At 35.2% G+C, this 23,328-nt stretch overlaps 1 protein-coding gene across 1 annotated transcript; it reads left to right on the top strand.

Moving 5' to 3' along the window:
* The first annotated feature begins 587 nt into the window (after positions 1 to 587).
* Positions 588 to 22,969, top strand: LOC100367536 (kelch domain-containing protein 1-like). Its single transcript, XM_085506682.1, has 7 exons — positions 588 to 897; positions 2,570 to 2,722; positions 20,132 to 20,392; positions 20,544 to 20,696; positions 20,822 to 20,974; positions 21,486 to 21,659; positions 22,594 to 22,969. The coding sequence occupies exons 1-7, from the start codon at positions 675 to 677 to the stop codon at positions 22,734 to 22,736; spliced, it is 1,260 nt and encodes a 419-aa protein (XP_085362808.1). The 5' UTR covers positions 588 to 674; the 3' UTR covers positions 22,737 to 22,969.
* The last annotated feature ends 359 nt before the right edge of the window (positions 22,970 to 23,328 follow it).

Raw genomic sequence — 23,328 nt, 5'->3', positions numbered from 1 at the left:
TAAAAGTCAGTGCATTTGTGCATGACTTAAAAATTATAGAAATGTAAAACCATGTATGTTTTTTTAATGCTAAACGTGCTTTTCAGAAATATGAAATCAGCTTCTCTTGGCCATGGATGCTAGAGTAGTATTTGTTTTGGGTCCGGTCAGACTAGCAATATAATTAGCGTATAAAATTGGAAATGTTGCTCTTAGGCTGACACCCTTGTTCTCATGCTTACTCTGACTCTAGTCTTGACTGATTACTGCCACCAACAACGTGGTTAACGGTCCAGAATCATGTGAATTAGTGCATTATTAATGTCGATGCTTTCTTTAGACATATTTTTCAATTATGTACAACTGTTATTTTAATATTTATTAGCCATTTCCGTTAGTTCATAAATAAATAAATAAATAAATAAATAAATAAATAAATAAATAAATAAATAAATAAATAAATAAATAAATAAATAAATAAATATTTTTATTTTTAATCCGATACTCACGCCAAGCTCCCTGGTCACACCAACAACTAGGAATTTGATTCTTTGCGCCCTCTTGCGTCGACCACCGAAAGTTGATCTTTGACATATGCATCTCATTTGCAAATTAACCGGATTTTCCCGCGAAACTTCACAAAACTAGAGTTTTTTATCGGATAACTGCGTAACTTGTTCAAAACAACTCTTAAAATGGGCAACGAGGCATCTTCACAGAATATTACATATGGGCAACGTTTGAACAATGACGTGAGCGTAGAGTGGACGAAGATCGATTGTGATAATCCCTTTCCTTCGAGATACGGACACACTGCTTGTGGTGTTGGCGACTGTTTGTATGTCTTCGGTGGCGTGGTTTGTTGCGGAGATGATGATGATATAGTGGAGTCAAGCGATCTTCTCAAATTTAACTTAGGTATGTTTCTAGTTGTTGTCGGCGATTGTGACTGTTTTTGTTTTTGAAGGGGATAGGTGTGTGTACGTAAATTTAATACTGTTTATAAGTTTGGACATTATTTCCAGTACAATAAAAAAAGTGAATTAACAAGGTAAATATAAAATTCTAAACAAGAATCGAAAACTTCAAATCAATAATTAATTTGCAAAAAATCAAATGTTTGAAACAGAAGATTGTTACCATTGTAACCATGGTGTCATTTATTTTGTTGTTTACAGTGTATCGCAGTCTTCAAGTAAATTAAATAATAAAAAAAAAATAGTCATAATTCAAGTAAAACAAACATAACAGAGTATAAAATTAATGTAACACTTTCTTTTATTTTTTAAACTTTTAGAAATACACCATTTTTTTCACCAGATTTTTTTTAATATCATTAGTTAGTAGATGTATAATTTTGTTTAAATTTTCTAATTTTTCAAAACAATAATATTTTTTTTTCAAAATATTTACATCCAATCAAATAATGTTCCTCATCTTCTACTTCACTTTGTAACAAAAGTATTACTTCTTCGAGGTTACATTCAATATTTATTGGCACGGTTCTAGAAGCCGTACCTACACACGAATTGGTGACGTCACAAAATACATGACTTTCAATCATGGTCGTTTCCTCTGTATATATGAATTGGTATATACAAATTACAATAAAGATACTTAAGACATTACACATAAGGTAAAACAAATCATGTGACAATATAATGATAATAACAGTAATAAATCTTAGCTTAACAGTTGAACAGAACGATCATATAGTCAGTCGGGTCACGCCAAGGGTCACACACTTTGTTGCAAAATGGCCGTGTGGTTGAACAGTGCTCCTATAAATAGGACTTAAATCCTATCACTTGTGTGAAGACACTCGTGGTACAGTGGACAAGACAGTGCGCTGAGAACTCAAAGATTGCAAGTTCAAATCACGGACTGGACACTCCTACATGTACAAGACAAGATATGAAAGACGTTAAAAACATAAACAACAACTTCTGTATATCAAGAACTCAAGTCGGAAAAACAGAGCACAAGAATACTACATCACATGGAAGCCAGTCGAAGCCTACAAATCGTCGAAGTACAAACACAGTTGACAGCTGCAAGTCACGTGCAACAACAACAACAACAGACACGAGGAGCATGGCTGCTCTCCAAATGGGTCCCTTCTTTTGTATTGACCCCCTAAGTATTGCTAATTCCCCTTTCTAACTCTTCCCCCCAAAATAATATATCGCCCCTTTTAGAATGTATTGACCCACAAATTAATGAATATTCAAGAGCACAGAAACTGCTACGTCATGAATAAATTAGAATAATTAAAAAAAAAATTGCATAAAGTGGAGGTATGTCTTCGAGTCCTGCCTAAATTCTGTTGATAAAAACGATATACATGTATATATCGATCACTATCATGGTTCTACTAATTTCCTGCACAAACCAATGAAAGCCAAAGTGCTTTCCTTTAAAGTGCTGCTCTGCAATCACTGGGATTGCATTTATCATGCAGTGTGATTTGCATACTGAAATTTAATCTTATACACCACAAGCATGGATTAATCAGACTGAACATTGAGTAAAAGTGAGGCTGTACATTGTTTCATCAAATGTATTTCCAATTTTATTTTTATGAAATCAGAATCTCGAACATGGAGCAAAGCAGACGTCAAAGGACATTGTCCTGCCCCAAGAACCGCTGCAACAATGACTGCTGTTGGTAACAAGCTATATTTATTTGGTGGTCTGAGTCGTAATGTTGGATGGTTTGATGATCTCTATGTTTATGACATTGGTAAGTTATTTAGTGGTATGAGTCGTCATGTTAAATGGTTTGATGATCTCTATGTTTATGACATTGGTAAGTTATTTAGTGGTATGAGTCGTCATGTTAAATGGTTTGATGATCTCTATGTTTATGACATTGGTAAGTTATTTAGTGGTATGAGTCGTCATGTTAAATGGTTTGATCTCTATGTTTATGACATTGGTAAGTTATTTAGTGGTATGAGTCGTCATGTTAAATGATTTGATGATCTCTATGTTTATGACATTGGTAAGTTATTTAGTGATATGAGTCGTCATGTTAAATGGTTTGATGATCTCTATGTTTATGACATTGGTAAGTTATTTAGTGGTATGAGTCGTCATGTTAAATGATTTGATGATCTCTATGTTTATGACATTGGTAAGTTATTTAGTGGTATGAGTCGTCATGTTAAATGGTTTGATGATCTATATGTTTATGACATTGGTAAGTTATTTAGTGGTATGAGTCGTCATGTTAAATGATTTGATGATCTCTATGTTTATGACATTGGTAAGTTATTTAGTGGTATGAGTCGTCATGTTAAATGATTTGATGATCTCTATGTTTATGACATTGGTAAGTTATTTAGTGGTATGAGTCGTCATGTTAAATGGTTTGATGATCTCTATGTTTATGACATTGGTAAGTTATTTAGTGGTATGAGTCGTCATGTTAAATGATTTGATGATCTCTATGTTTATGACATTGGTAAGTTATTTAGTGGTATGAGTCGTCATGTTAAATGATTTGATGATCTCTATGTTTATGACATTGGTAAGTTATTTAGTGGTATGAGTCGTCATGTTAAATGATTTGATGATCTCTATGTTTATGACATTGGTAAGTTATTTAGTGGTATGAGTCGTCATGTTAAATGATTTGATGATCTCTATGTTTATGACATTGGTAAGTTATTTAGTGGTATGAGTCGTCATGTTAAATGATTTGATGATCTCTATGTCTATGACATTGGTAAGTTATTTAGTGGTATGAGTCGTCATGTTAAATGGTTTGATGATCTCTATGTTTATGACATTGGTAAGTTATTTAGTGGTATGAGTCTGTGGGGAGATTCATTTCAATTATTGATCTTTTATTCATAACCATGTTTTCTTCGTATTTCATTTTTTGCATGTAATGCTATGAGAAACTAGCACACCCAGTTGTAATTTGGCCAATATGTGTTCCGAACGTCGGAGTAAACACCGTATTCGTAATCGGGCCTGGGCTCTCTCTGGAATTTGCTAGGTAATAGTAAATTTACTAATCAAGAAAAAAAAGTATTAGTAAACTTTGTCTGGAAACTGCGGAGCATTTTCCCGCGACCGAGCACAACGGGGAAGAGAGAAGGAGAGGGAGGTGTCCCCTCTGTCGTCCGCCGAAAACAAGAACAGCATGCTGAAAATGGTGCTTGCTGGTGCAACCTGAGCTCTAATTTTGTGTGTAATTTCATGACATCAAATTAGGCAGTCTGCTCCACAAAATGTACCATTTATGATGGTACAACAAAACATCACAACAAAATATAAAATGTAGACACCAGAACCTTTATTTGAATAACTCAGTATTAATTAAACATATTCATGATAAGCTCACATTGTTAACAGTGGGGAAAATAGTCATCATTCAAAAGTTCACTAAGTTCACTGCCAAGAACATAAGTCTGTGAATAAATTTTCACGGGAAATTTCTCAGAAAAAAACTCTATGCCAATCAATATTATTATGAAGTAATCTCCCGTGCTCATCGTGCAAACCTGCATGTTGACGTTTATGACGACACAAAATGACTATTTATTTTCATCGAAATTTCTGAATTAAAGTGAAAAAGTAGCTAAAGTAACTTTCGGTCTTGTAACTCGATCTCAATGCTAAGAATGCCCGGTAAGAATGTTACACAAATTATAATATTTTTCGATCGATTCGCTAACATTGTCTCACCTTCCATTAGCTGTGGAATCATAGCCCTATGTTGCCGACCGCATTATTTACGTGACAGAGACTGGCCGGCCCATGTTCGACATACAACAACAAAAATAAAAACAAGACGTCCGAATGAAATTGGTAGGGCAAAATTAGATTGTATGTCGCACCAAAGAGCTACGGAACCGCAGCTAACCTTCCATTATTTCTGAAATCGTGCTGCAGTACGATCAACTTTCAGTTTCTTGGTGCTGTCAGGGTTAGGACACCCATTTGTTTCTGGTTCTGAACACGATTTAGCGGTTTCTCCATCTCGTCGTGAAAAATAGTCGTCGAGCAGTTGTCTGCTCCTTTTTGACGTAGTCTCCATTTTCAATAAATAAATAAATCACGTGTTTGATAAGGGCGACATGAAACCGTTCCATACTCAGAGTAATGTCGCGGGGTATCTTGAAACACATGTCGACTAAACTACGCATGTGCGATGACACCAAAATAACTTTAGAGTGGAAAAATACATTCAGTGGCAGTTCCGTGTTGCTCGCGATCACCATGTAACAATTGTTGCAATCTTAGAAGTAACGGGACGTTGTTTAACTTTAAAATGGCAATCACTCAAACCGTAACACGCGTGATGATCACAGTCGAGTCTTGACAATTAAATGAGCGCGATTTGCGAGGGTATTTTGTACAAAATGTGTTCGTAAATCCTACTAATAGATATTTATTTTGTTCGTAAATTTTGTCAAAATTTCGTAATTTACGACATTTGCGAGCGACAGCGAGAGCACAGCGGGCAATGAGAACGCCTCCCGCCCTACAAATTGTTACTTGACGCGATATTGGCAATTGGCAACATTGTATGTTTTTGCGCTCGTTTTGAGCAGTTGCTTTCCAGTTGTTTACGAGTTAACATCTGTATTACGTTGTTGTTGAAGAATAAACGAGATTGAGTTCCAGTTACATGACGTGTCCGTTTCAGTGTTCACTTCCGTGACTGAGAAGACCCGAACCTCACCCTTCCCCCACATTTTTGGTGCCAGATACCAGGATTTCCCCTTTTTTACGGAGAAGCAAGTACTCTACAACGATGTCTGATCCAGGAACGTCATCGGGGACTGATGCCGCAACAGCACAGCCCAACCCTCTCTCTGTCAAGGGACTCAAGCTCACTCGTCGTATTCAACGCAGTTTGATGACAAGAACATTTAACAAAATCACTCCTAAACTACAACAACTGTCTAACGAAGTCGAGAACGAATTAAAAGAAAGCCTCTACCGAGAAATCAACTCTCTTTCTCAAGTTTTGAACGATCGGTTTGTTGATCTACGTAATCTCGACAAACAAATTCAGCAACAAATGCAGTTGGAGCAAGTCAGCGACGAAGACTACGAGAATGAATGCACAGAATCGTGTGACTACATTGACGATCTCGTCATCAAGAAGGACCAAGTTGAATACACTATCTCGATAGCGAAACCGCGAGTTCAAAGTTGTACCGTCGCACCGCCCGTTAACCCCTCATTTCGCGCCAACGAACTCCAAGCAAACGCATCGCCAAGAAGAACAGTAAATCTACCCAAACTTGAACTGCAAACTTTCTCCGGAGATACTCTGTGCTGGACGAGTTTCTACGATATATTTAATGCCGCTATCCACAGCGATGAAAGCCTGTCTAATGTGCAAAAGTTTACTTATTTGCGCAGCCTACTACAAGATGAAGCCGCTAGATCCATTGAAGGACTCGAACTCACTAACGATAATTACATCGATGCTCGGACTTTACTAGAAGAACGATACGGCGTGAAACAAGCCATCATCAATGCACACATCAAAGCATTATGGGAACTACCTACACCAGCGAACAACACAGCGAGTCTTAGACATTTCTACGACACGATTGAAACGCATGTTCGTGGACTTAATTCGCACGGCAAAGATGAAAGCGCATATGGAGAATTACTTATACCGTTAATTTTGGAGAAATTACCCACTGACTTTCATCGTACGCTATACCGCATCCGGGGAGATACACCGTGGACACTTCCCGATTTACGTAAGGCTATACTAACTGAAATTAAGGTAAATCATATTGGTGACTTTGACAATCATACTCGACAGACTCCTACCATAGCCACCTTCCATACATCAACGAGAGGAGGCGAGAGAACTGCTCCGCCATTTAATACCAGAGGTGGCCGAAGATCGACTACACGACAGACTTACTCCTCTCCTCCATGTACCTATTGTAAAGGGGGTCATACCCCAAACGACTGTGTAGTTGTCTCTGATTTTGATTCACGACTTGACATAGTCAAACGCAACAAGTTATGTTTTAACTGTTTGGGAAATCATGTCGTCAATAACTGCAGGTCGAAGTATTCGTGTCGCCACTGTCAAAAAAAACATCACACCTCCTTGCATGACAAAAGTAAAGACAAGGAAATAACAAACCGTTCACATTCCAATACATCACATTCTTCAAATAAAAACACTCACGTTAAAACTACTTACACCTCGGTGCCAGGGAGAGGTACACTGGCTCACACTTGCAATCACACCGATTGCTCATCGACACTGGTTAACGAGAATCCTACTGACCCGAAAGTCAGTAACAATTCGGCTGTATTTCATTCAAATTCCGGTAATGTTGGCTATTCACAGAGACCTGTACTACTCAAGACTGCCAAAATTAACGTTTCTTATGACAATAACATGACTACTGCTACTGTACTATTTGACGAGGGTGCCAATAGAAGTTTTATAACTGAAAACCTTGCTAGCAAAATTGCAATGAACACGACTAATCCAGAAATAATTGCCCTTTCAGCTTTTGGAAGTAAACAAGCTGAACGACGTATACTACAAAGTGGGACATTGAATTTACACGCATTAGACGGTACCGTATCACAAATGAACGCTTTGCTGATACCTGAAATTTCTGCTAATATGGAAAACTATGTCACTAGTGATTTACTAGAATTACCACATTTAAGGGACCTAGTACTCGCCCACCCCATTAATGACAAAGAACCTAACTTTGACATTGACATACTTATTGGTGCCGACTATTACTGGCAATACGTAACTGACAGAGTCGTTCGAGGAGACGGACCGACTGCTGTCATGTCACCATTTGGTTACCTTCTTTCAGGACCTAAGCCTTGCGGAAATACCTCGTCTACAACCAACATGCTACATGTACTGATAAACATGCCTTCGCCAATAAAGGAAATTGTAGATGAACAATCTATAGCTGTACCGCGAAAAGTTGAAATGATCACCGCCTCTACATTATACACACGCGAATCGTTACGACCGGTCAACGAGGGGTCATCGAACGCCGCGCCACCAGCCGCATCTACGCACTATGAACGCCGATCGTCGCAACTTGATAACGGTCCCTCCGATCACGAAACCGAGAACAATAACGCAAACTCTGCAAGTCGCATTACTAACTCTGAACTGCATGTCTACAATGTATGTGAAACCTCTGAACACTCCCCCAGTCTAAGCGATGACGTCATCACCAATGAGAAAACCCCTACTGACACAGTAAATATTAACAACACGCAGCTAGACGAGACACTTTTACGTTTCTGGGACCTTGAGTCAATAGGCATACGAGATGACCCAGTGTGTTATGATATTACTACTGACAACCATGAACAATATAAACAATATTGTGCTACTCATCTACGCAGAGAAGGTAACACATTTATTGCCAAGTTACCTTGGAAGAGTGATCACGCTCCACTACCTACTAATTACACTGTGTCTTGCAACAGAACACGCGCCATGATTAAGAGATTAACGCCTGAACTTATTCAAATATACGATCGCATAATTAAAGAACAATTACATGCCGACTTCATAGAAATTGTCACCGACGATGATACCGAATCAGGACATTATTTACCCCATCATCCAGTGAAAAAGAACTCTGAAACAACGCCGATACGTATAGTATATGACTGTAGTTGCAAAGCTAATGGCAACCCAAGTTTGAATGACTGCTTGATGGCAGGTCCACCACTACTTAATGATTTGACTAGTATTTTACTACGTTTTCGTGCAAACCCCATCGCGTATACAGGTGACATTGAGAAGGCTTTCCTTCAAATACAAATCGACCCTGATGACAGGAAATTCATAAAATTCCTGTGGTTGTCGGACGCAAACAACGTTAACTCCGAGTTCATCACACTACAATTCAAAACAAATCTCTTCGGAGCGCGAAGCAGTCCATTCATACTCAACGCAACTGTACGCCACCTACTTGATGAAAGCGACGATGATGTCACTGTGAATCAACTACGCAACGACCTATACGTTGACGACGTCGTCTCCGGATCAACCACCGCCGATGAAGCATTCTGTTTTTACAATAACGCAAATAAACTTTTGTCTACCGGTAACTTCAACCTACGTTCTTGGTCGACAAATTGCCGAGAACTGGGTGATGTTGCGCGGAGCGACAACAAGATACAACCTACACAAACAACTGGCGTACTGGGTATGTTATGGGACACTGAAGCTGACACGTTAACATACAAACCTATTTTTGACCAGAAAGACTCAGCAGAAACTGCAGCTATAAATCGTACATCACGCGACCCCGTTACTAAGCGACGAGTAGTCAGCGAAACTTCTCAGTTGTATGACCCATTAGGACTCCTGTCGCCGATAACTGTTAAAGCAAAACTGTTTGTGCAAGAACTATGGAAACAAAAACTTGAATGGGATGACATTATTTCCCCCGAAATGACGAATAGATGGTACGAAATCCGCGATGATCTGCAAGCTGCAACTGGGATGATATACAACCGGAAGTATTTTGAAACTACGAATAACTTGAATAAACATTGTGAATTGCATCTTTTTGCAGACGCGAGCTCGCGTGCATATGGTGCAACTGCCTATATCAAAAAGGACAATGTCACATCTCTCATCATGGCGAAGAACCGAATTGCGCCCACAAATCAAACTACTATGACTATACCAAGATTAGAACTGATGGCCTTAGTTACCGCTACCCGACTAAGTAAATTTGTGAAAGCCGCACTCCGTGATAAGTATATTATTGACAATATAACATTTTGGTCTGATTCCCAGATTGTGCTGTACTGGTTAAAGTCTGACAAGAAATTGCAACCATTTATTTCTAATCGAATACATGAAATAAATGCTGCGGAGGGAACATATCGATACGTTCCTACCAAGTCAAACCCAGCTGATTTACTAACCAGAGGTATTAACTTTATTGACCTTGTGAACAATGACCTTTGGAAAAGGGGTCCTCCATGGCTGGCCAGAAATGATACCTGGCCAGTCACAGAACTGCAATTATCATCAATAAATGATGACGTCAGTGTCAACATACTACATTCAGCCAATCAACCGCTAGGTGAGCTGATTCCTCCGCTGTCAATCAACGCGACTTCAGATACGTTACCGCGTCACGATACCGATTTGTTGATGAATGATGCTGACGACGAACCAAATGAACCCAACATCAATCTCGAGAATATAATCGACCCAACTCGCTTCAGCACTTTGCAACGATTACTTCGAGTTACTGTATTAATTCGTTGTTTCGTCGATAAACTTAGCCGACGTATTTCTACCGCGAATTCACCAATTTCCGCTGAAGGAATCGCTAAAGCTGAAAAGACATGGGTTTCTGATCTTCAGCAACGACACTTCGCTGATTCATTCACCGCCATCCGTCACAACAATAAACGCTTTGGTGTACTTGTTAGACAACTACGTTTATTCATCGATGACGACGGAGTTTTGCGCTGTGGCAGCAGACTTCACAACGCAGATGTGAACTTTACTACTAAATTTCCTGCATTGTTACCAAGCAAACATTACTTTACTACGTTACTTGTCCGCCGAGAACATGAACGTCTACACCACAGTGGGACACAGGCTGTCGTGACTGCTATTCGTCAACAATATTGGATTACGAACATCAGACAGACTGTGAATTACATTATTCGACGCTGTGTCACCTGTAAGCGAGTCGACGGTAAACCCTACAATACGCCATGACACTTGAGGCGGGAACCAGCCAACCGGACAGTACTGTTAAATCTCCGCCCTCAAGACCGCCGAGGAAAGCTGCAATAGCAGCACGAAAGTTTGTCCGTGACATTATAAAGGACTTGTAAAATATGTTTGAACACTTGTTACAATTTTGAACAATTTATATATACCTTGAGTTTTTTAAACGTGTATTGTGTTATTGATTTCTCTCAGGAAAATATTTGATCTGTGAATCAGAATATTTCTTGTGCCCGCCCCCAGTATGTGGGGAGATTCATTTCAATTATTGATCTTTTATTCATAACCATGTTTTCTTCGTATTACATTTTTTGCATGTAATGCTATGAGAAACTAGCACACCCAGTTGTAATTTGGCCAATATGTGTTCCGAACGTCGGAGTAAACACCGTATTCGTAATCGGGCAATGAGAACGCCTCCCGCCCTACAAATTGTTACTTGATGCGATATTGGCAATTGGCAACATTGTATGTTTTTGCGCTCGTTTTGAGCAGTTGCTTTCCAGTTGTTTACGAGTTAACATCTGTATTACGTTGTTGTTGAAGAATAAACGAGATTGAGTTCCAGTTACATGACGTGTCCGTTTCAGTGTTCACTTCCGTGACTGAGAAGACCCGAACCTCACCCTTCCCCCACAGAGTCGTCATGTTAAATGATTTGATGATCTCTATGTTTATGACATTGGTAAGTTATTTAGTGGTATGAGTCGTCATGTTAAATGGTTTGATGATCTCTATGTTTATGACATTGGTAAGTTATTTAGTGGTATGAGTCGTCATGTTAAATGGTTTGATGATCTCTATGTTTATGACATTGGTAAGTTATTTATTGGTATGAGTCGTCATGTTAAATGGTTTGATGATCTCTATGTCTATGACATTGGTAAGTTATTTAGTGGTATGAGTCGTCATGTTAAATGGTTTGATGATCTCTATGTTTATGACATTGGTAAGTTATTTAGTGGTATGAGTCGTCATGTTAAATGATTTGATGATCTCTATGTTTATGACATTGGTAAGTTATTTAGTGGTATGAGTCGTCATGTTAAATGGTTTGATGATCTCTATGTTTATGACATTGGTAAGTTATTTAGTGGTATGAGTCGTCATGTTAAATGATTTGATGATCTCTATGTTTATGACATTGGTAAGTTATTTAGTGGTATGAGTCGTCATGTTAAATGGTTTGATGATCTCTATGTCTATGACATTGGTAAGTTATTTAGTGGTATGAGTCGTCATGTTAAATGGTTTGATGATCTCTATGTTTATGACATTGGTAAGTTATTTAGTGGTATGAGTCGTCATGTTAAATGATTTGATGATCTCTATGTTTATGACATTGGTAAGTTATTTAGTGGTATGAGTCGTCATGTTAAATGGTTTGATCTCTATGTTTATGACATTGGTAAGTTATTTATTGGTATGAGTCGTCATGTTAAATGGTTTGATGATCTCTATGTTTATGACATTGGTAAGTTATTTAGTGGTATGAGTCGTCATGTTAAATGGTTTGATGATCTCTATGTTTATGACATTGGTAAGTTATTTAGTGGTATGAGTCGTCATGTTAAATGATTTGATGATCTCTATGTTTATGACATTGGTAAGTTATTTAGTGGTATGAGTCGTCATGTTAAATGGTTTGATCTCTATGTTTATGACATTGGTAAGTTATTTATTGGTATGAGTCGTCATGTTAAATGGTTTGATGATCTCTATGTCTATGACATTGGTAAGTTATTTATTGGTATGAGTCGTCATGTTAAATGATTTGATGATCTCTATGTTTATGACATTGGTAAGTTATTTATTGGTATGAGTCGTCATGTTAAATGATTTGATGATCTCTATGTTTATGACATTGGTAAGTTATTTAGTGGTATGAGTCGTCATGTTAAATGGTTTGATGATCTCTATGTTTATGACATTGGTAAGTTATTTAGTGGTATGAGTCGTCATGTTAAATGATTTGATGATCTCTATGTCTATGACATTGGTAAGTTATTTAGTGGTATGAGTCGTCATGTTAAATGATTTGATGATCTCTATGTTTATGACATTGGTAAGTTATTTAGTGGTATGAGTCGTCATGTTAAATGGTTTGATGATCTCTATGTTTATGACATTGGTAAGTTATTTAGTGGTATGAGTCGTCATGTTAAATGATTTGATGATCTCTATGTTTATGACATTGGTAAGTTATTTAGTGGTATGAGTCGTCATGTTAAATGGTTTGATGATCTCTATGTTTATGACATTGGTAAGTTATTTAGTGGTATGAGTCGTCATGTTAAATGGTTTGATGATCTCTATGTTTATGACATTGGTAAGTTATTTAGTGGTATGAGTCGTCATGTTAAATGGTTTGATGATCTCTATGTTTATGACATTGGTAAGTTATTTAGTGGTATGAGTCGTCATGTTAAATGATTTGATGATCTCTATGTTTATGACATTGGTAAGTTATTTAGTGGTATGAGTCGTCATGTTAAATGGTTTGATGATCTCTATGTTTATGACATTGGTAAGTTATTTAGTGGTATGAGTCGTCATGTTAAATGGTTTGATCTCTATGTTTATGACATTGGTAAGTTATTTATTGGTATGAGTCGTCATGTTAAATGGTTTGATGATCTCTATGTTTATGACATTGGTAAGTTATTTAGTGGTATGAGTCGTCATGTTAAATGATTTGATGATCTCTATGTTTATGACATTGGTAAGTTATTTAGTGTTATGAGTCGTCATGTTAAATGGTTTGATGATCTCTATGTTTATGACATTGGTAAGTTATTTAGTGGTATGAGTCGTCATGTTAAATGGTTTGATCTCTATGTTTATGACATTGGTAAGTTATTTATTGGTATGAGTCGTCATGTTAAATGGTTTGATGATCTCTATGTCTATGACATTGGTAAGTTATTTATTGGTATGAGTCGTCATGTTAAATGATTTGATGATCTCTATGTTTATGACATTGGTAAGTTATTTATTGGTATGAGTCGTCATGTTAAATGATTTGATGATCTCTATGTTTATGACATTGGTAAGTTATTTAGTGGTATGAGTCGTCATGTTAAATGGTTTGATGATCTCTATGTTTATGACATTGGTAAGTTATTTAGTGGTATGAGTCGTCATGTTAAATGATTTGATGATCTCTATGTCTATGACATTGGTAAGTTATTTAGTGGTATGAGTCGTCATGTTAAATGATTTGATGATCTCTATGTTTATGACATTGGTAAGTTATTTAGTGGTATGAGTCGTCATGTTAAATGGTTTGATGATCTCTATGTTTATGACATTGGTAAGTTATTTAGTGGTATGAGTCGTCATGTTAAATGGTTTGATCTCTATGTTTATGACATTGGTAAGTTATTTATTGGTATGAGTCGTCATGTTAAATGGTTTGATGATCTCTATGTTTATGACATTGGTAAGTTATTTATTGGTATGAGTCGTCATGTTAAATGGTTTGATCTCTATGTTTATGATATTGGTAAGTTATTTAGTGGTATGAGTCGTCATGTTAAATGATTTGATGATCTCTATGTTTATGACATTGGTAAGTTATTTATTGGTATGAGTCGTCATGTTAAATGATTTGATGATCTCTATGTTTATGACATTGGTAAGTTATTTAGTGATATGAGTCGTCATGTTAAATGATTTGATGATCTCTATGTTTATGACATTGGTAAGTTATTTAGTGGTATGAGTCGTCATGTTAAATGGTTTGATGATCTCTATGTTTATGACATTGGTAAGTTATTTAGTGGTATGAGTCGTCATGTTAAATGGTTTGATGATCTCTATGTTTATGACATTGGTAAGTTATTTAGTGGTATGAGTCGTCATGTTAAATGATTTGATGATCTCTATGTTTATGACATTGGTAAGTTATTTAGTGGTATGAGTCGTCATGTTAAATGGTTTGATGATCTCTATGTTTATGACATTGGTAAGTTATTTAGTGGTATGAGTCGTCATGTTAAATGGTTTGATCTCTATGTTTATGACATTGGTAAGTTATTTATTGGTATGAGTCGTCATGTTAAATGGTTTGATGATCTCTATGTTTATGACATTGGTAAGTTATTTAGTGGTATGAGTCGTCATGTTAAATGGTTTGATGATCTCTATGTTTATGACATTGGTAAGTTATTTATTGGTATGAGTCGTCATGTTAAATGGTTTGATGATCTCTATGTTTATGACATTGGTAAGTTATTTAGTGGTATGAGTCGTCATGTTAAATGATTTGATGATCTCTATGTTTATGACATTGGTAAGTTATTTAGTGGTATGAGTCGTCATGTTAAATGATTTGATGATCTCTATGTTTATGACATTGGTAAGTTATTTAGTGGTATGAGTCGTCATGTTAAATGGTTTGATGATCTCTATGTTTATGACATTGGTAAGTTATTTAGTGGTATGAGTCGTCATGTTAAATGGTTTGATCTCTATGTTTATGACATTGGTAAGTTATTTATTGGTATGAGTCGTCATGTTAAATGGTTTGATGATCTCTATGTTTATGACATTGGTAAGTTATTTAGTGGTATGAGTCGTCATGTTAAATGATTTGATGATCTCTATGTTTATGACATTGGTAAGTTATTTAGTGGTATGAGTCGTCATGTTAAATGGTTTGATGATCTATATGTTTATGACATTGGTAAGTTATTTAGTGGTATGAGTCATCATGTTAAATGGTTTGATGATCTATATGTTTATGACATTGGTAAGTTATTTAGTGGTATGAGTCGTCATGTTAAATGATTTGATGATCTCTATGTTTATGACATTGGTAAGTTATTTATTGGTATGAGTCGTCATGTTAAATGATTTGATGATCTCTATGTTTATGACATTGGTAAGTTATTTAGTGATATGAGTCGTCATGTTAAATGGTTTGATGATCTCTATGTTTATGACATTGGTAAGTTATTTAGTGGTATGAGTCGTCATGTTAAATGGTTTGATGATCTCTATGTTTATGACATTGGTAAGTTATTTAGTGGTATGAGTCGTCATGTTAAATGATTTGATGATCTCTATGTTTATGACATTGGTAAGTTATTTAGTGGTATGAGTCGTCATGTTAAATGATTTGATGATCTCTATGTTTATGACATTGGTAAGTTATTTAGTGATATGAGTCGTCATGTTAAATGGTTTGATGATCTCTATGTTTATGACATTGGTAAGTTATTTAGTGGTATGAGTCGTCATGTTAAATGATTTGATGATCTCTATGTTTATGACATTGGTAAGTTATTTAGTGGTATGAGTCGTCATGTTAAATGATTTGATGATCTCTATGTTTATGACATTGGTAAGTTATTTATTGGTATGAGTCGTCATGTTAAATGGTTTGATGATCTCTATGTTTATGACATTGGTAAGTTATTTAGTGGTATGAGTCGTCATGTTAAATGGTTTGATGATCTCTATGTTTATGACATTGGTAAGTTATTTAGTGGTATGAGTCGTCATGTTAAATGATTTGATGATCTCTATGTTTATGACATTGGTAAGTTATTTAGTGGTATGAGTCGTCATGTTAAATGATTTGATGATCTCTATGTTTATGACATTGGTAAGTTATTTAGTGATATGAGTCGTCATGTTAAATGGTTTGATGATCTCTATGTTTATGACATTGGTAAGTTATTTAGTGGTATGAGTCGTCATGTTAAATGATTTGATGATCTCTATGTCTATGACATTGGTAAGTTATTTAGTGGTATGAGTCGTCATGTTAAATGATTTGATGATCTCTATGTTTATGACATTGGTAAGTTATTTATTGGTATGAGTCGTCATGTTAAATGATTTGATGATCTCTATGTTTATGACATTGGTAAGTTATTTAGTGGTATGAGTCGTCATGTTAAATGATTTGATGATCTCTATGTTTATGACATTGGTAAGTTATTTAGTGGTATGAGTCGTGATGTTAAATGGTTTGATGATCTCTATGTTTATGACATTGGTAAGTTATTTATTGGTATGAGTCGTCATGTTAAATGGTTTGATGATCTCTATGTTTATGACATTGGTAAGTTATTTAGTGGTATGAGTCGTCATGTTAAATGATTTGATGATCTCTATGTTTATGACATTGGTAAGTTATTTAGTGGTATGAGTCGTCATGTTAAATGATTTGATGATCTCTATGTTTATGACATTGGTAAGTTATTTAGTGGTATGAGTCGTCATGTTAAATGGTTTGATGATCTCTATGTTTATGACATTGGTAAGTTATTTAGTGGTATGAGTCGTCATGTTAAATGATTTGATGATCTCTATGTTTATGACATTGGTAAGTTATTTATTGGTATGAGTCGTCATGTTAAATGGTTTGATGATCTCTATGTTTATGACATTGGTAAGTTATTTAGTGGTATGAGTCGTCATGTTAAATGATTTGATGATCTCTATGTTTATGACATTGGTAAGTTATTTATTGGTATGAGTCGTCATGTTAAATGGTTTGATGATCTCTATGTTTATGACATTGGTAAGTTATTTAGTGGTATGAGTCGTCATGTTAAATGATTTGATGATCTCTATGTTTATGACATTGGTAAGTTATTTAGTGGTATGAGTCGTCATGTTAAATGGTTTGATGATCTCTATGTTTATGACATTGGTAAGTTATTTAGTGGTATGAGTCGTCATGTTAAATGATTTGATGATCTCTATGTTTATGACATTGGTAAGTTATTTAGTGGTATGAGTCGTCATGTTAAATGATTTGATGATCTCTATGTTTATGACATTGGTAAGTTATTTATTGGTATGAGTCGTCATGTTAAATGGTTTGATGATCTCTATGTTTATGACATTGGTAAGTTATTTAGTGGTATGAGTCGTCATGTTAAATGATTTGATGATCTCTATGTTTATGACATTGGTAAGTTATTTATTGGTATGAGTCGTCATGTTAAATGGTTTGATGATCTCTATGTTTATGACATTGGTAAGTTATTTAGTGGTATGAGTCGTCATGTTAAATGATTTGATGATCTCTATGTTTATGACATTGGTAAGTTATTTATTGGTATGAGTCGTCATGTTAAATGGTTTGATGATCTCTATGTTTATGACATTGGTAAGTTATTTAGTGGTATGAGTCGTCATGTTAAATGATTTGATGATCTCTATGTTTATGACATTGGTAAGTTATTTATTGGTATGAGTCGTCATGTTAAATGGTTTGATGATCTCTATGTTTATGACATTGGTAAGTTATTTAGTAGTATGAGTCGTCATGTTAAATGATTTGATGATCTCTATGTTTATGACATTGGTAAGTTATTTAGTGGTATGAGTCGTCATGTTAAATGGTTTGATGATCTCTATGTTTATGACATTGGTAAGTTATTTAGTGGTATGAGTCGTCATGTTAAATGATTTGATGATCTCTATGTCTATGACATTGGTAAGTTATTTAGTGGTATGAGTCGTCATGTTAAATGGTTTGATGATCTCTATGTTTATGACATTGGTAAGTTATTTAGTGGTATGAGTCGTCATGTTAAATGATTTGATGATCTCTATGTTTATGACATTGGTAAGTTATTTAGTGATATGAGTCGTCATGTTAAATGGTTTGATGATCTCTATGTTTATGACATTGGTAAGTTATTTAGTGGTATGAGTCGTCATGTTAAATGGTTTGATGATCTCTATGTTTATGACATTGGTAAGTTATTTAGTGGTATGAGTCGTCATGTTAAATGATTTGATGATCTCTATGTTTATGACATTGGTAAGTTATTTAGTGGTATGAGTCATGTTAAATGGTTTGATGATCTCTATGTTTATGACATTGGTAAGTTATTTAGTGGTATGAGTCGTGATGTTAAATGGTTTGATGATCTATATGTTTATTTAGTGGTTTGACTATTTCTCTGTGCATATTGGTGTATCACCAAGAGCTTTATTTTAAAGTGACAAGTCTACAAGAAGATGTGATTTATTCATAGCAATAGTGCGGGTCTGCTTAACACAATACAGCAAACGATCAGTAGTGTAAAATCAAGCACATTCATAAACATCGTATTCACAATCTTTAGCCCTGTAAAAATACAAAATATGAATATGAATAACACCCAGTGACAACCCAATTCATAATAACAATATGTAACATATATCATTTTTTGTACAATCTGTTCCAACTAAATTTCTCGATGACAAAATATATTTAGCTCAAAATACAATAGTATAAAATAACGGTCATACTGCGCATAGATACAAAAGGACGAATCACATGGAAACCCAAATTAGTATAAAGTACAAGTACCGGTATTCAATACGCAACCTGCGTGGCAGTATGCTAATTAAACCAGTGATTTGCTGTGATGTAACTACATGTAGTTGTATTTATTCACTAGCGTGTCAAAGACACAATAGAATATCATACATTCATATAGTGGTCTTGAAAAACATCTTACTATATGATGTGATGCAGAATTATTCAAATCTGCCACTAGAGGGCGACAACCACAATTGAATTTAACATTCCAGTACTGTTTACATGATCCAGTTCTTGCAGTGAAAACATACTAATATTAGGACAACTCAGATCTTCGGATTTTTTGAGTTCAGACCTATCATGAAGGTTCATGCCTGCCCAGGAACTAAAAGTAATATCTATATTGCATCTTTGGAAATACAATTTTCCATTAATTTATAGCAATACCCTGGTATTATGTATAAATGAATAAGAAATTAAGTAATAACAATTATGAATAAAGAGACTTTCTAAAAATGACATAAATCACCCAAAAGATTAATAATAAATTTGTCACTACTTTTCATTAAATAGATGAATTTCATTAGACAAGTGTTTGTTTCAGTGCGTTTGATATCTGGGACTGCAGGTGCATGGTATTTTTTTGAAATCTAATTCAAGATAGCCAACTAGCGCGCCATATGTTGTTTTTCATGATGTCTCCATTTGTTACTCTGAAACATTATGGCCAATTATATTCGAACTTGATTTCATAAGTTGCATATGCACCTAAGCATCTGAACTTGGCAAACTAATAGCCATATTCATGATCAATTCATGAAATACTTGCACTTGACAACAATTCCTTCTTAGAAATGACTGGGTTGATTTTCAATCAAACTTGGTAGTATAACAACAAATAATGCGTTCAGTGTGCATCAGATTAAAGTTTTTTGCCCTGAACTGTTTTTCTGGATCAAAATCTTGAACTTTTAATTCTAATCCTAATCTCAGAGATTTTATCTGATTTCAAAATTTCAAAAGCATATGTCGGTAAATTATTGATAGCAAACCATATTGTTGAATCATCTCATAGAACATTAATCATAACCATGGTGACTGCAGATTTGTTGCTTCAACGATTTCAGAATCCTCTACATGGACAGAGATTGATTCAACATCTGGACCATCACCAAGTCCAAGGGATAAAGTTGCATCAGTTGCCATAGAAACCAAACTCTACATATTTGGAGGATTTGGACCTCGTCATTCATCTGAGGAGATGTTAGGAGGATCAAGTCAAGGATCTCAAGAAGAAAGTGAAGATGACATGGAAGATGAGGCTGGTCCTGAGGCTGGTCCTGATGCTGAATTTAGATGGTTTGATGATTTATTTGTCTATGATACAGGTAATGATTATATTTCTTGATATGATTACTTGATAGAGTGTGTTCATTTAAACAATTAATTTCTAGAAAAGATTAAAAAGTAACTTTTCAGCATAATATATGCAGTCTGAAATGTAAAATTGATTCAAAAACTCTTCCTTTTGTTTTTCAGAAAAAAATCAGTGGGAGAAAATTGCTTTTATTAAAATGCATTCTCCAACACCGAGGGCAGCACATGGAATGTGTGCAGTGGGAACAAATATTTTAATCTTTGGAGGACGGGACACACAATGTAGAAGGAATGACCTTTATTTACTTGATACAGGTAGTGATTTGAAATAGAAAACTTTTTGAGTATTTGAACTATATGCTGAATTGTGATTCTGACAAATGAAATTTATTCAGAGTGTACATACATGTAAATGTTTTTATTATATCGTCTGTTGTTAGAGTCAATGAAATGGATTGATGTGACGAGCACTGGACGTCAACCCGAACCACGTTCATTTCATACAGTTACAAGTGTCGGTAACAGAATGATTGTGATTGGTGGAAGAAGTCAGGATAATACACATTTTAATGATTTTCATATTTTTGATACAGGTAAGTTATAATTACAGTTGTTACCATCAACCTGGTCAAATGTTATCGGAACTTACAGGATCAAAAGTTAGCCTAGCACTCCACCTGCTGGCGTGTATTTAATATATCCCTATTCATCATATTGTATCTGTAGAGGCTTTTCAGTAAACAATGTCTGAACCTTTGAGCACCTAAGTCAAGTTTTGTCGTCATTCACAATAATTTTTCCAAAATATTGATCAAGACTGTAACAAATGAAAAATTTTGTTCATTTGGTTTTAAAATTATTCCCCAAAATATAGAAAAATACATAATAACCAAAAATAATTATTGCTTTGTATATCATGTGCAGAACACCTCCCACTGACTTCTGTGACCACGGTGAAAAATGATAAAATCAGTTACTATGGCAACACATCCTAAATTATTGTAGCATATAAGCTAGGTTGCACTGACATCTAATAATTTACAGGATGATTGAGTTACTGTTATTTACAAAAGTTCTGATATCTTTATTTATGCATGTCTTTAGTGACTAAAGAATGGATGCAGCCATCCTTGACGGGAAATCTACCAACTGAACGTGGAGTCCATACTGTAACAGTAGTTGATAAAAGTCTGGTACTATTCGGTGGATCTTCACAATTCAATGACCAAACCATGGAATGTCAACAATACTTCAGTGATGTACATGTGTGCAAAATAGGTATGTTCATTTGTTTTAGTGTCTTTGGTATTTAAATTAATCACCATACAAAATATCCTAGTCTGTGTGCATGAAATTTTGATCAAAAAACTAAAAGCAATATCTTCCCATTTTACCAAATGGGAAAATATTTGCACTCGAAGAATTATTTTTCTGAGAACATGTCTTAACCGTTTCACCACCAGTTTACACCACAAATTCACAAAATAGTCCTGTTTATAGTCTGCACTTTCTTTCAGAAGATTTGAGACACATTTTTTTAATAAAAACTGAAAATTTACTGAAATTTTGTCTGTTGGCCGCAAAATTAGAGTTCATTTCCAGGAATATGTAAGAAAAATATATGAAAAAATGCAGAAAAATTTGAGCGAGAAAATCATGTGGTGAAAAGGTTAAAGATGCATTGTCGGCCACATTTATTTTGAGGATTTTGATATGTCACGTAATGTGTACTGTATTCATGCGATGTCTACTGAACAGTTCAGTGAATGCTGAGGTGAAAGTTTTCAGTATCCTAGGGTGTCATCAATCACATGCAGGATTCTCTATTTGACGGCCCAAGTATATTCAATGTGGATTGTTTCCCATTCAGATTACTCTGGGGTTCACACTAGAGTTGGTAGCCATTATGTTCCTTCCTATCACATTTATAGCTCTACTATTTTACGTGTATTTGCTGCATGCATGAATCAAAATTTGAACAGTAATCTTGTTTATTTCAAGCAACTTTTTTACTGTTTTTGAATTCTTTTGTTCAATTCTGTTACAAAGGTGTGACATATTGTTTTATATACGCACATAATTGTTTTCAATGAAAATACTGAATGTTTCAGCAAACTATGCTATATAAACATACAACTCTTATAGTGTGCATTGATTGTCACTTTAACAACAAAAAAGTCATCATTTCAGATGTTTCATTTCTCATTTTCAGCTGACATTCTCAGTGGTAAATCACTGCCAACACTCACAGAAGATAACATTGCAGCCCAACCTATGAAGGAGGTACCAAACACAAGTGGTTCAGTCACTGAGATGGTGAATGGAAAGTCAAATGGTACAGAGATATCTCAGTGATTCCCTAACTATAGTATCAATACCCAACCTACACACCTTTACAGATACTGTCTATATGTAACTGGATATTTATCTTAACCAACACACAAACCATTACTAGCTTTCAAATTCAAATTTTTTTGCATTTTGAGTTTAAACTTTGCATTTTCTCTGGATTTTAACTTTCTTACTTTACTGTACTGTTTTTGCTTTGTTTATTGTTGTTAGAGTCAATAAATTGACCAAACTTCCAATACAGTGTATATTCTGTATTTTTTTCTGCAAATTACCTGTTGTAAGAATTAGGTGGAATGTTGTGAATGTTACATTGTAAGTCAAAAACTAGGTTATAAATAAGTCAAATTTAGCTGAAAAGAGAGAAAAGTTGTGTGCAAAGTTTTAATAGTTACTTGAAGTTACTTGAAATATTTTGCAATCTTGTCAAATTCAGTGCAAAACTGAAAAATTGGTTGCAAAGGTGCTGAAGTAAAACGAAAAGTTGTGTGTGGAGACAAAAACTGGTGGCAAAGTCAGAAACGTGTGCTAACTCAGGAAATCAGTTGCAATAAAAGTAGGAAGATGTGTGTGAAAAGTTGACAAAATATTGTCAAAA

The sequence above is a fragment of the Saccoglossus kowalevskii genome, chromosome 13 (genome assembly GCF_978046115.1).
Source record: "Saccoglossus kowalevskii chromosome 13, keSacKowa6.1, whole genome shotgun sequence".
Classification (NCBI taxonomy): Eukaryota; Metazoa; Hemichordata; class Enteropneusta; family Harrimaniidae; genus Saccoglossus; species Saccoglossus kowalevskii.
Note: the sequence above shows the minus strand (reverse complement) of the source record. Positions and strands in the feature narration are given on the sequence as shown.

Coding starts and splice junctions, on each gene's coding strand:
- LOC100367536 (XM_085506682.1), top strand. CDS start 675: ATGGGCAACGAGGCATCTTCACAGAATATTACATATGGGCAACGTTTG. Junction 2,723..20,131: donor TCTCTATGTTTATGACATTG/GTAAGTTATTTA, acceptor CAACGATTTCAG/AATCCTCTACATGGACAGAG. Junction 21,660..22,593: donor TGTACATGTGTGCAAAATAG/GTATGTTCATTT, acceptor TCTCATTTTCAG/CTGACATTCTCAGTGGTAAA.